At 38.8% G+C, this 11,489-nt stretch overlaps 1 protein-coding gene across 1 annotated transcript; it reads right to left on the reverse strand.

The window, feature by feature from the left end:
• Nucleotides 1-6,070: 6,070 nt before the first annotated feature.
• On the reverse strand, nucleotides 6,071-10,493 carry LOC143038220 (microfibril-associated glycoprotein 4-like). The gene is made up of 3 exons (XM_076207229.1): nucleotides 9,654-10,493; nucleotides 9,444-9,545; nucleotides 6,071-6,505 (listed from the first exon to the last, which is right to left on the reverse strand). The coding sequence occupies exons 1-3, from the start codon at nucleotides 10,406-10,408 to the stop codon at nucleotides 6,328-6,330; spliced, it is 1,035 nt and encodes a 344-aa protein (XP_076063344.1). The 5' UTR covers nucleotides 10,409-10,493; the 3' UTR covers nucleotides 6,071-6,327.
• Between the last annotated feature and the right edge of the window lie 996 nt (nucleotides 10,494-11,489).

The following is an 11,489-nucleotide window of genomic DNA, read 5'->3' on the forward strand; positions in this document are numbered from 1 at the left end:
CATAGGAACTCTAGAGAGTTTAAGAAAAAAGAAGTAGGACATAGACGGAATGTTAGAAGTCCATCCGAGGATACTAGAATCCCATGTTTTAATTGTAATACCTGGGGACAAAAAGCACAAGACTGTTAATATGGAATTGTTTGTAGAAATTGCAAATATGAGGGTCATGATGAATATCAGTGTAGAAACCCACTATTCTGTATGTATCACTAAAGAATAGGCCATAAAACCCATGAATGTAGAAATTTTCGTATGTACCAGGAAACAAAAGGAAAACCCCCAGACACAGAATAAATTGATACTCTAGAACTCCCCACATATATACCGATAGACGGTATTGTGTTAAAGATAGGAATAACAGTAGGGTGAAAGAATCCTCCAAGATCAAAGACAAACTGATAATTACTATTGGAAGAATTTCTGTAGGACCTCTCATTGATGGTAGAGTGTTCAATAAGCCTATTCAAATATCTATTGATACAGGATCTGTAGTTAATGTAATTACCAGTAAAGTTTTAAACCAGTTGAAACCAGGAGTGAAAAAATTGGAACCAATCCGTTACTCTTTGCAAGGAGTAACTGGAAATCAGTTAAAAACATTAGGTAAGGTTGAGCTAGAAGTTATTTTATATACAAATGAACTTTTGCACATTCCAGTGATAGTTATGGAAGAATCTGTTTTTCCAGGAGATTTATTGATAGAATGTGCAACTATGAGAAAAGAGAACATGGTCATATGTCCTGCTGACTTAGGGATCCTAGTGAAGTCACAGTTAATCCCATTTTTAAATCAATCAGACGTAAGACCAGTGACAGGGATCAATGAATCCCTAGACATAGATAAAAGATATAACATTTTTACTTTAGATAACGAGGCCGAACGGTCCAGACCAACAGAAAGTAAAGCAACTTGTAGTGAACCCAACTCAAATGTTCAGGAAATCCCAGAAATTACTAGTTTATCAACTACAAATGAAGCCTTGGAAATTATGGATGGTGGCGTAATAAAGTCGATATTATACACCCCGGAGCAATTAACAGGGTGAAAGTGCAGTTGAAAGGAATTATTGTAGACTCTGAAATAATTACAAATCCTAGAATCAATAAGATTAAAATTTTTGAATTTGTACTCAAGAATTTATAAGTCAAATAAGAACATAGTAGAAATATTAATAATTGACACCAAGAATATATATATAGTTTTAAGGAAAGGTACACAAATAGGATGTTTTCAGGTGTGTACAAAACCCATTAAGATTTTAAATGAGAGTAGTGAGGAGGTAGAATGACCAATTTCATCAATCTGTTCAGTTCAAGAAGAAATAGATTTAAGAAAGGAATACAAGGATCTATTAGAACCTACAAGTTGCCCTGAGTTGAATGAAAGTTTAGTTGCTTTGTTTGTGAAGCAGAATAAAACAATTGCTTTGCCGGGGGACGCCTTAGGCAAAACAACAGTTTTAAAACATAATATTAAATTAAAACCAGGAGCACAACCTATTTACATACCCGCTTATAGAGTTCCTCACTCTAAATTAGCGGTAGTAGATAAACTTGTCACTAAAATGTTATCGCAGGATATCATTAAATATAGTACAATGAGTGGAACTTTCCTTTGATTTTGGTGCCAAAATCAGATGGCACTATGCTCCCAGATATTGATTATAGGGAATTGAATAACCACACCATTTGTGACAGGTTACCATTACCAGTAATAGGTAACATTCTAAGAAGTTTGGGAACTGAGAATAGATATTTTGGTACAATAGATATCAAATCTGCTTTTTGGCAGATAGAGTTGCATGAAGACTCACGAGAGTTCACATCATTTTCTACTCCATCAGGACATTATGCGTTCAAAAGATTGCCATTTGGGTTATGGAATAGTCCATTAATTTACATGAGATTAATGAATAAAATTCTAGATGAGTTGTTAGGAAACACTGCCAGTGTATTCCTAGATGACATTTTGATAGTTTCCCAGACAGCATTCGAGCACTTTAAGAAATCAGATTTGATATTCTCAAGACTAGTTGAAGTAGGATTGAAAGTGAAACTTGAAAAATGTAAGTTCTTGCAAGACAGTGTTATTTACTTGTGACATAACATAGACAGACATGGGCTTAATCCAGTGAATTCAAAAGTTGAAGCAGTAAAGATTTTTTCAATTCCAACCAATGTAGACAAGGTTAGGAGCTTTTTGGGATTGACAGGATATTATAGAAAATTATTCAACGATATGCTGACATTGCTAATCCATTAAGTTCTTTGTTGAGGAAGGACTCAAAGTTCAGTTGGAGACCTGCAAAACAGGAAGCTTTTGATAAGTTGAAAGATAAAGTCACGAGTTCTCCAATTTTAATATTTCCAGATTATGATAAAGAAATCATTCTTTGCACGGAAGCATCTGACATAGGATTATGAGGAATACTTATGCAAGAGAGAAATGGAACTTTGAAACCAATAGCTTACACTTCACGACTTTGTAATAATGCAGAAAGAAAATACTTTATAACAGAAAGAGAAACATTAGCAGTGATATATTCATTAGAAAGTTTCAGAGATATAATACTGGGATATCCAATCAGAGTATGGACTGATCATACAGCTATTCAGAACTTATTCAAACATAAGAATCTTAGGGGCAGACTTTCTAGATGGTTTGCGGTACTTCAGTGCTATGAAGTTAAATTTGATTATATTCCGGGTAAAAAGAATGTTGCGGCAGATGCACTTTCTAGGCCAACCAATGACAGGGTTGAATAATTTTGTTTGTAGTATAGAAGAGTTAGTGACTTTAGATGAGGAAATGCTAATAAGAGAACAGAGGGATGATAAGACATGTGATTCATTAGTCAAATACTTGATGAACCCAAGAGAAAATCCTCCAAAACTACCAAAGGGGTATAGAATGGAGGAATTTCATTTGACTAATGGACTTTTGCATAGAAAAGCAGTTGTAAATTAGGAAAGATATTTCTAGAGGTGCAGTAAATCAGTTGGCAATACCACAAGCCCTTGTAAAAGAGATATTAAAGTTACTTCATGATAGTGATTGTAGTTTACATCCAGGGAAGGATAGAACTTATAGACAAGCACAACTTAAATACTTTTGGCCAGATATGAAGAAAGATATATATATTTATATTGGAAATTGTTTGAAATGTGTTAAGGTGAAAGTAAATACACCAAAACCTGTTCCTATACTTATCTATCCCATTCCACAGAAACCTTGGGAAAGAGTTAACATAGATACATTGGAGTTACCTATATCTGAGAATGGATATAAATATTTATTTATTACCATTGATTATATTTCAAGATTTTGCATTTTACAACCCATTCTAAATAAGAAAGCTGAAAATATTGCTTCAGTAATCTATGATCAGATAATCTGTAATTTCGCTACACCTAAGATCATAGTTTCAGATAATGGAACTGAATTTAATAACAAAATCTTAGAAAAATTATGTAGTTTATTTAAGATAAAGAAAGTAAGCATTCTAGTAAATCATCCACAAAGTAATGGAGTTATAGAGAGGTTAAATAAGAAAATTATCACATGTCTTAGAAGTATGATAAGTCCTCATACTATAACTTAGGATACCTGGATTCCTTGTTTTAAATGTACTCTGAACAACCAAATTAATATAGCAACAGGTAAAACACCTCATTTTATTATTTTTGGGGAGAACAAAACTCTTCCATATGAGATCTTGACTGGAGAACAGAAACCTGTGTATGATATAGATGATTATATCTCAAATAGAATAAATACTTTCCAAAGTATTCACCAAAGAGTTAGGGAACATATGCAGGAGTATTCACAAGAGATGAAAAACAACAACACAAAATAGCACATAAACTAAAATTGAAAATAGGAGGTTTATTCATGGTCAAACTACTTTTACCCTATAATAAACTTTTACCAAGGTACTCAGGTCCATATAGGGTAATTGATTCTGCAGGTGGAAATAGATTTAAACTAGTCCATTTAGAAAGTCGGGAAGAATTGATAGGCCATTTAGATGATATGAAGAAAGTTAAGTTGCAAACCAGTGAAATGATTAGAAATGACTGTTGTGATACCCTATGTATCAATTTTAATGAACCAGAATAGTATAGAGAATATTATGATTATATTCTTTGTGAATTTGATATTAATCTTGATGCATTTTACAGATAGTATTCATTTGACCATTTGTATGTACTTGGGATGGGAGACCTAAACTACTGGAACTTGGTGCCAGGCAGACATATGAAAATCTTGGATCTGCTGTGGTCAGACTTGAAACCTTGCCCATACTTAAGGACACCTAAGTATTGAATTATTGTTTATAAACCATTAAGACTGTCTTTGAAAAACGAATTGTGTTAAAAAAAAACGAAATGCAAGAAGAGACAGTTAACAATAACTTCTAACTCTAAAATAGTGAGTTTTGCAAATATGTTTGCAAATTATTTCATATTGCAAATTGATTTTTGGAGATGCTTTATTTCTAAACATGTATGTTATTTACCATTATTCTGCCTGAATTATTATTGTGCATTTTGAAGGGTTGCTTATTTGTTTTACTGATGCCATTTCACCTGTTTATGTAAAGGTAGACTAGCTTCTTATATATATGATGATTTCCAAGTATATACTAGCGAGCCCTGTAAGAGGGCAGTAGTTACCATTGGTCGGGACGACCAAGGGTAGCTGCCGAGCTCTGTAGGAGGCCGGTAGATAGCGTTAGACATTTAGGTAGATCGAGGGGTAGGTGAAACGATATGTAAATTTTATTCGGTTGTTATGATACAATGGCCGAGTGGAAGTTGCAGAGAGTTGCATACTCTAGCTTACCGTCTTATGTTTGTAAATATAGATTAGGATATCGAGAGGTGCTGACGTTACGAAATGTAAACATGAAGTCGTTCTGCTGCGACAAACTGCTTGCGTAAACAATATCGCTTGAGACAGTATAACAGTCTTTCTGATTAGAGAAATGGGTGGAGGAGGAGAAGAATTATTGGTGCATGGAGGTAAATTCACGCCCTTAAAGGGTGGTATTTATTTGAAAAAGTAAAAAGGTACTGGTTGAATTAAATAGTGACGTCGGAGCAGAAATGCCTTGGTGGGATGAACAGGGATCCTGGGTGGGAGTCCCTTGGTGTAGCTTGAAAAAACAAGTGTAATTATTTAGAAGAAAAGAAGATAAGAAAACTATATCTCCATTTAATTCAACCCATCAAGAAACTTTAATAACTGGTTATAGAAGATTTGGTGGAAACATACTTAAGAGAAGGAGGAGGTATGGGGCCTACGGATGAATAACACAAGTGACTAAGTGTTAGTGGCAGCGGAGCTAACATTGTGTGTGTGTGTGTGTGTGTGTGTGTGTGTGTGTGTGTGTGTGTGTGTGTGTGTGTGTGTGTGTGTGTGTGTGTGTGTGTGTGTGTGTGTGTGTGTGTGTGTGTGTGTGTGTGTGCGTGCGTGTGTGTGCGTGCGTGTGTGTGTGTGTGTGTGTGTGTGTGTGTGTGTGTGTGTGTGTGTGTGTGTGTGTGTGTGTGTGTGTGTGTGTGTGTGTGTGCGCGTGTGCGTGCCTGTGCGGGCTCTCAGTATGTTAGTCTGTAACATTCTCTCCCAATGATGATCGACTATCATTTTCATCGGCTGAGGTCATGATGGTAAGATGGATATAGTGGCTCTCTCATAGGTGAGAAGACCAATAAAGGGCTAAACCGATGGAGCACATCCTGAGGAAGTGGCTATGGGCACGTCTTGTCAACTAAAACACCCCGTTGTTAGGTTACTCCGGTTGATCAGCGTGGGGTGCTGGTAAGGCCGAAACACTCCTTAGGCTTCATCCCTCTTTTTGCAAAATGTGCTCCTACGGATGCATATGATCTTTCAGAGAAGTTTTTTTTTCCAAGCCTGAATCTATAGTTGACCAATGCTCGCCAGGAAGCGCACTTATTGTATTGGGCGACTTCGATACTTATAGGTAAATCCAACAAAAGATATTACCTTGTCTATATTTCGTATATCTTAATAGAATTCATTAAAACACGGATATGCAAATATGTGTAACATTTATTTTTCTTCTTCACATATATGACAGTTTTCTCGTTGTAACAGTTTTAAGGCATTTGACAAAGCATACACAATAAGCAATTATATATAATCAATAACTCTAACTACACAAAATTCTAAGAAAGGCCATGAATGATGCCAGTGAGAGGGTGAGCTATCTTACAAAGTGCCTGCCCCCACCCCCAACGCATACCACAAAAATCCGCATATTTTGTAATAAAGGAAACTGATTCACATCTTTATATGGCACATCAGGTCCTCGCGAAGGCACAGGGCCTAATTTTCATTTCCACCGTGCGCAGAGAGTAGTGATATCCTCTCCAATGTTGCCATACCACTCCGTCTGCGAAAGACTCCGTCACTCCTTTCAGGTACTTGCCGTTTAGGTTTGAATTGTGGCATTGAGTATACCACCAAGCGCCCTTATAGCTAAAGGGAGAAGATGGTCATCAAAATATTAGATTTTATGCTTAGGGCTTAGACGTATATGTTGTTATAAGGATATCACTGAGCTGATACTGAACTGGTACAAGCACGAGTAAATAAGAACATTAGAAAAGAGAAACGTTAGTAAACAACCACAAAAATATGAAGTAAATTAATGCCTGTTCATATAATGCTTCTCCATATCTTTTGTGTGAATTTGTGTGTATATATATATATATATATATATATATATATATATATATATATATATGTGTGTGTGTGTGTGTGTGCGTGTGTGTGTGTGTGTGTGTGTGTGTGTGTGTGTGTGTGTGTGTGTGTGTGTGTGTGTGTGTGTGTGTGTGTGTGTGTGTGTGTGTGTGTGTGTGTGTGTGTATCAGTATGTGTGTGTGTGTGTGTGCGTGTGTGTGTGTGTGTGTGTGTGTGTGTGTGTGTGTGTGTGTGTGTGTGTGTGTGTGTGTGTGTGTGTGTGTGTGTGTGTGTGTGTGTGTGTGTGTGTGTGTGTGTGTGTATGTGTGTGTGTGTGTGCGTGTGTGTGTGTGTGTGTGAATGTGTTTGTCTAATGATAATATACACAGGAAAGAGGGTACATGCGTGGAGTAATCTCTCTGTACATACATGTATATATACCATAGGTTTTTCCCTCTATACAAGGGAGGTGGCCAAAGAATAAAGGCATAATATCCAGTCCCACCCATTCCACTCCCATCCACCCCCTCTTATATTCGCTCTTCCTGGATGACGGGTCATCCCTGAATCTCACCCAGTGCCCTAGGTCAGCAGTGCCGCAAGACACAGCACATCCACAGCAAGGCCGCTTCATTAAATTGGCGACCCCACTCTCCGTCCCCTCATGCAGAAATGGAGAAGACTGGGAGAAATCCCATCGGGCTGCGTCAATTTATTTTTCACACCCACTACCTCACCCCCCATTCCCCATCCACTCCCTTTTATGCATCACAGCATCATCCATACACAACCATTCTCCACTCACCCCTATCTTCTGTCCTCTCCCGTCCTTCTTCAACAAACATTCCCCTCTTTCCCAATATCCCTTTTACTCCATCCATCTATCCCATCCTTGGTCGTCCCCTCATGTTCACTCCTTCAACCTCTGCCTTCCACACCTCTTTTACTAACTTTTCTTCACTCATTCTTTCCATGTGTCCAAACTATCCCAATATTCTTTCATCAAGCCTATCTCCAAACTCCCTTCCCACCTCCATTCTCCTAATTACCACCTCATTTCTCACGCTATCCAGCCTAGTAACCCCTATTATCCTTCTCAGGTACCTCATCTCAAACGCATTCAAACTTCTCTCTTCCTCTATTATGCTCCATGTTTCTGTCCCATACAGTGCTGTCGGCACAATCACTCCTTTATACAATCTCCTCTTAGCATCCATTCCCAAAAGTCTATTTCTCATTACACTTTTTAATCCTCCAAGGCATTTACTCGCTTCTCTCAATCTGCTTTCTACCTCCAACGCCACCTCCACTCCTCCCTTTCCCGCTACATTTGCACCCAAGTATCTAAAACTATCCACTTCCTCCAGTCTCTCCCCCTTAATACTCACCTTCAACCTGCTGCCACTTCCTCCCCTTGTACATCTCATCACCTTACTTTTGTCCATATTTATCTTTCAACTTCCACCTTTCGCACACTTTTCCAGCCTCTGTCACTAACTTCCTCAATCCCTCTTCTGATCCTGCTACAAGCGCAATGTCGTCAGTAAACAACAACTGTCTAATCTCCCATTTTCCTCCATTTTCCTTAACCATCTCCAACCTCTGGCCAACTACCCTTGCATTATTTCTCGCACTACCCCATCCATGCATAAATTAAACAGCCAAGGCGACATAGCATCCCTGGCGAAGTCCCACCTTTACCTCAAACCACTCACTCTCTCCATTCCAGATTCTAACACAAGCTCTACTACTCTGATAAAAACTCTTGATTACTCAGAAAAGCTTTAACTCTCTCTATACCCCCTAAAAATACTCATTTCTTTATTAGTTTATAAATCTAGCTTGAATTTTATTACATTCAAAGTTATTCTAGGAGCTGGTGCATCTATATAGAAAATTATGTTTCTTGATATTTCTTATTCCTGTGCTCTTCTTTTGTTTCGTTCCTATGACCCAGTAATTATCTTTCGGCCCATACCAAGTGATTTTCTGCCAGTTTTTTTGCTTCTTTTATCCAGCCCCTTTGATAACCTTAACAGCAAGTACCCACTTTCTCTTCTTTCTTCTAATAATGGTAGGTCCAGTGATTTTAATCTCTGTGCGTTTTACTGCAAGTTTGCAAACCAGTTTGGTTGCTGCTCTCTATATTCTCTCAACATTGATTATATCCTTGATTTTGAGCAAAGATAGGCGCATTAGGGCAAATCAGTCATTCTATGATTTGTGCTGTCACCTCTTCCGTGTGGTGGAAACCACTATGTTCGTCAATAGTCTCCATGTTCCACCCACGGCTTTAGTAATATAGTTTTCTGGAAACAAGCAGCTTCTAATACTCTAACAACTCTCTCTCTCTCTCTCTCTCTCTCTCTCTCTCTCTCTCTCTCTCTCTCTCTCTCTCTCTCTCTCTCTCTCTCTCTCTCTCTCTCCCTCTCTCTCTCTCTTCTTGATAATAAACATATATTGTGATGAGTAATTCATTCATAACAAATGTTTCTGCGGGGGGATATAAAATGTGTGTGTACGCGCGTACTTGTTGTATGTGCATATATTTGTGTTTATTAAAGTTATCTTACCTGATAGCACAATTTCCTCCACCCGCGTCATTGTCGTTATCATGAGTCGTGTGATGAATAATTCATTCATAACGTATGTTTCTATAGAGGGATATAAAATGTGTGTGTGCGTGTGTACTTGTTGTATGTGCATACATTTATGTTTATTAAAGGTATCTTACCTGATAGCACAATTTTCTCCAGCCACGTCATTGTCGTTATCATGAGTCGTAAACTTATGCCCAGAATGACCTGATAAACTGTCTGTGGCATCACCAGTGTATCTGTAGTAAGGAAAATTGAAAGAGGATAGAAACAGAGTTTATATGAAAATAAAAAGAACTATGAGTCCATTGCTCTAATACTAAACTTTTAATATCATGATCTACTACCTTCCGCAGTTCATGACGTATTCGGAGTCCGAGTCCCTGACGTGGAAGAAACCGTACTTGGCCCACCTCGTGGCGTTGTCGAAGTCGGCCAGGTCGATGCGGAGCTCCTGGAGGCTGTGCGATGTCAGGTGGTGAATGTTTTCGAGGCCGAGCCAATGCTCACCCTTCACGTCCCCAAAACCCCTCTCGTATTCTATCCAGGTGCGATAGAAGTCTTCGTAAGGAGGGAGGTCGTCGCGTCTTTGAATCACGGTCCATCCTCCACCATCTGTCTCCTGATCACAGAAGACTTGGAGGACCCAGTTGGGACAGCAGGGGAAAGGATAGATCTTTCTGACACCACGACCAAGGTCTCCTGCCTCCTTCAGATCAAGACAGTGTCGAGGACGGGATGACTCCTTCTTTGACGTAAGGGTTTGAGGTGGGGACTGGGTGAGGTTTTGTAAGGTGTGAAGCAGCGCTTGCATGGGCAGAGTCTCTGCTGTATTCTGTAGTTCCTGGACCGAGCTTGAGAGCTGCTGGATGTCCAGCGTCATGTTGTGAATGGCCAGTGCAAACAAGGGTGACTGCCGTAGTGTCTGTGGGTTGCTGTCTTCGTGGCACTGTGCCAGGGCGCGACTGATGCACGAGGGAGCAAACCCCGCCAACTCCAGCAGAGAAGACACGGAGGCCGTCGATAGCTTGTGTTCGCCACACGAAACTACGGTGGTCGAGGTCCAGACCAAGACTGTAATTAGGTGAAACACGAACGTCATCGCGTGCAGCTTGTTGTCTTCTTCCACACCAAGTATATGTACAGTGGCGTTGCCTCAGATGGCAGCGATACTCTTACTCCGTGGTGCCACGGTCCAATGATGCTCTACCGAGTGATGCTCCAATTTATTTGGCGTTCGATCAGAATACCACATCTAACCAGATTACGAATTCAGAAAGCAAGGCGTTGCATCAAATTAGGTGGAACGAAGTCCCTATATAAAGTATAATGCATATAGGCTACTTATAACTCTAATTAATAGTAATGATAATAATGATATAAGAAATAACAAGGACAAATTTTGTGGAAAAAATATTTCTACGATTCCCACTGGTAACTTGGCTCTCTTAACAGATGAGCGTACAGTGAGACAGACCCAAGGTCAAACTCATGAGCTTCATTTCAGGGTTTACTCATATCACCACATTCTATTCAGACTGACTGGTGTTGAGGATACCTTGCCTCCATCCACATTTACAAATGTTTACTCCTACTTCTACATATTCATGCATAAAAATATGCATTTACCTAATTACACGTGCAAATTCTAATATACTGGATAAGCGCTATGCTCGTGGAACACTGTCTCTGTGTTTCAGTTTGTTACAAGCTTCTGTTGTCTGACTGTTATGACTTTCCGTGTCATTGCATGAATCGGTGTATCTCTATCCAAACTTTTTCTCTATAGCTTTGAAACTCCTTGTCCATCAATTAATTTCCAATATTTTCTGTTTTTACGGTATCATACAAGAAATTTTACTTACCATATATGTTAATCATTTTCATGCTTCTGAATGTTACTGCTATTCAATATTTCTCATTTCTCCTAATGTTGGCAGTACCAGCTTATTCTTTCTTCATGTATCCTACCAACAAGGCTGTGAACCATTTTGGTTGGCTCTCTTTGATTTGTTTTCTGTACTTCTTATATCTTTCGCTTTTGTGCTGGAACTGCACCACTACTACTTAATCCGGTGTGAGGCGAATTATTTTCTTTTACATTTTTTCTGTCATGTTTCCATACGAACATTGGAAAGAGTCTCACATATGTCAGCAGTCAATTTGTCTCTCCTGTAATCTGC

The sequence above is a fragment of the Oratosquilla oratoria genome, chromosome 24 (genome assembly GCF_046742065.1).
Source record: "Oratosquilla oratoria isolate Oo_2021 chromosome 24, ASM4674206v1, whole genome shotgun sequence".
NCBI classification, from domain to species: domain Eukaryota; kingdom Metazoa; phylum Arthropoda; class Malacostraca; order Stomatopoda; family Squillidae; genus Oratosquilla; species Oratosquilla oratoria.

Bases quoted from the DNA above. Each gene is read 5' to 3' on its own strand.
- LOC143038220 (XM_076207229.1), bottom strand. From the start codon at position 10,408: ATGACGTTCGTGTTTCACCTAATTACAGTCTTGGTCTGGACCTCGACC. The intron at 9,546-9,653 runs GTAGTAGATCAT...TCCTTACTACAG, and splicing joins TACGTCATGAACTGCGGAAG to ATACACTGGTGATGCCACAG. The intron at 6,506-9,443 runs GTAAGATACCTT...TTCTCCCTTTAG, and splicing joins GGAGAAAATTGTGCTATCAG to CTATAAGGGCGCTTGGTGGT.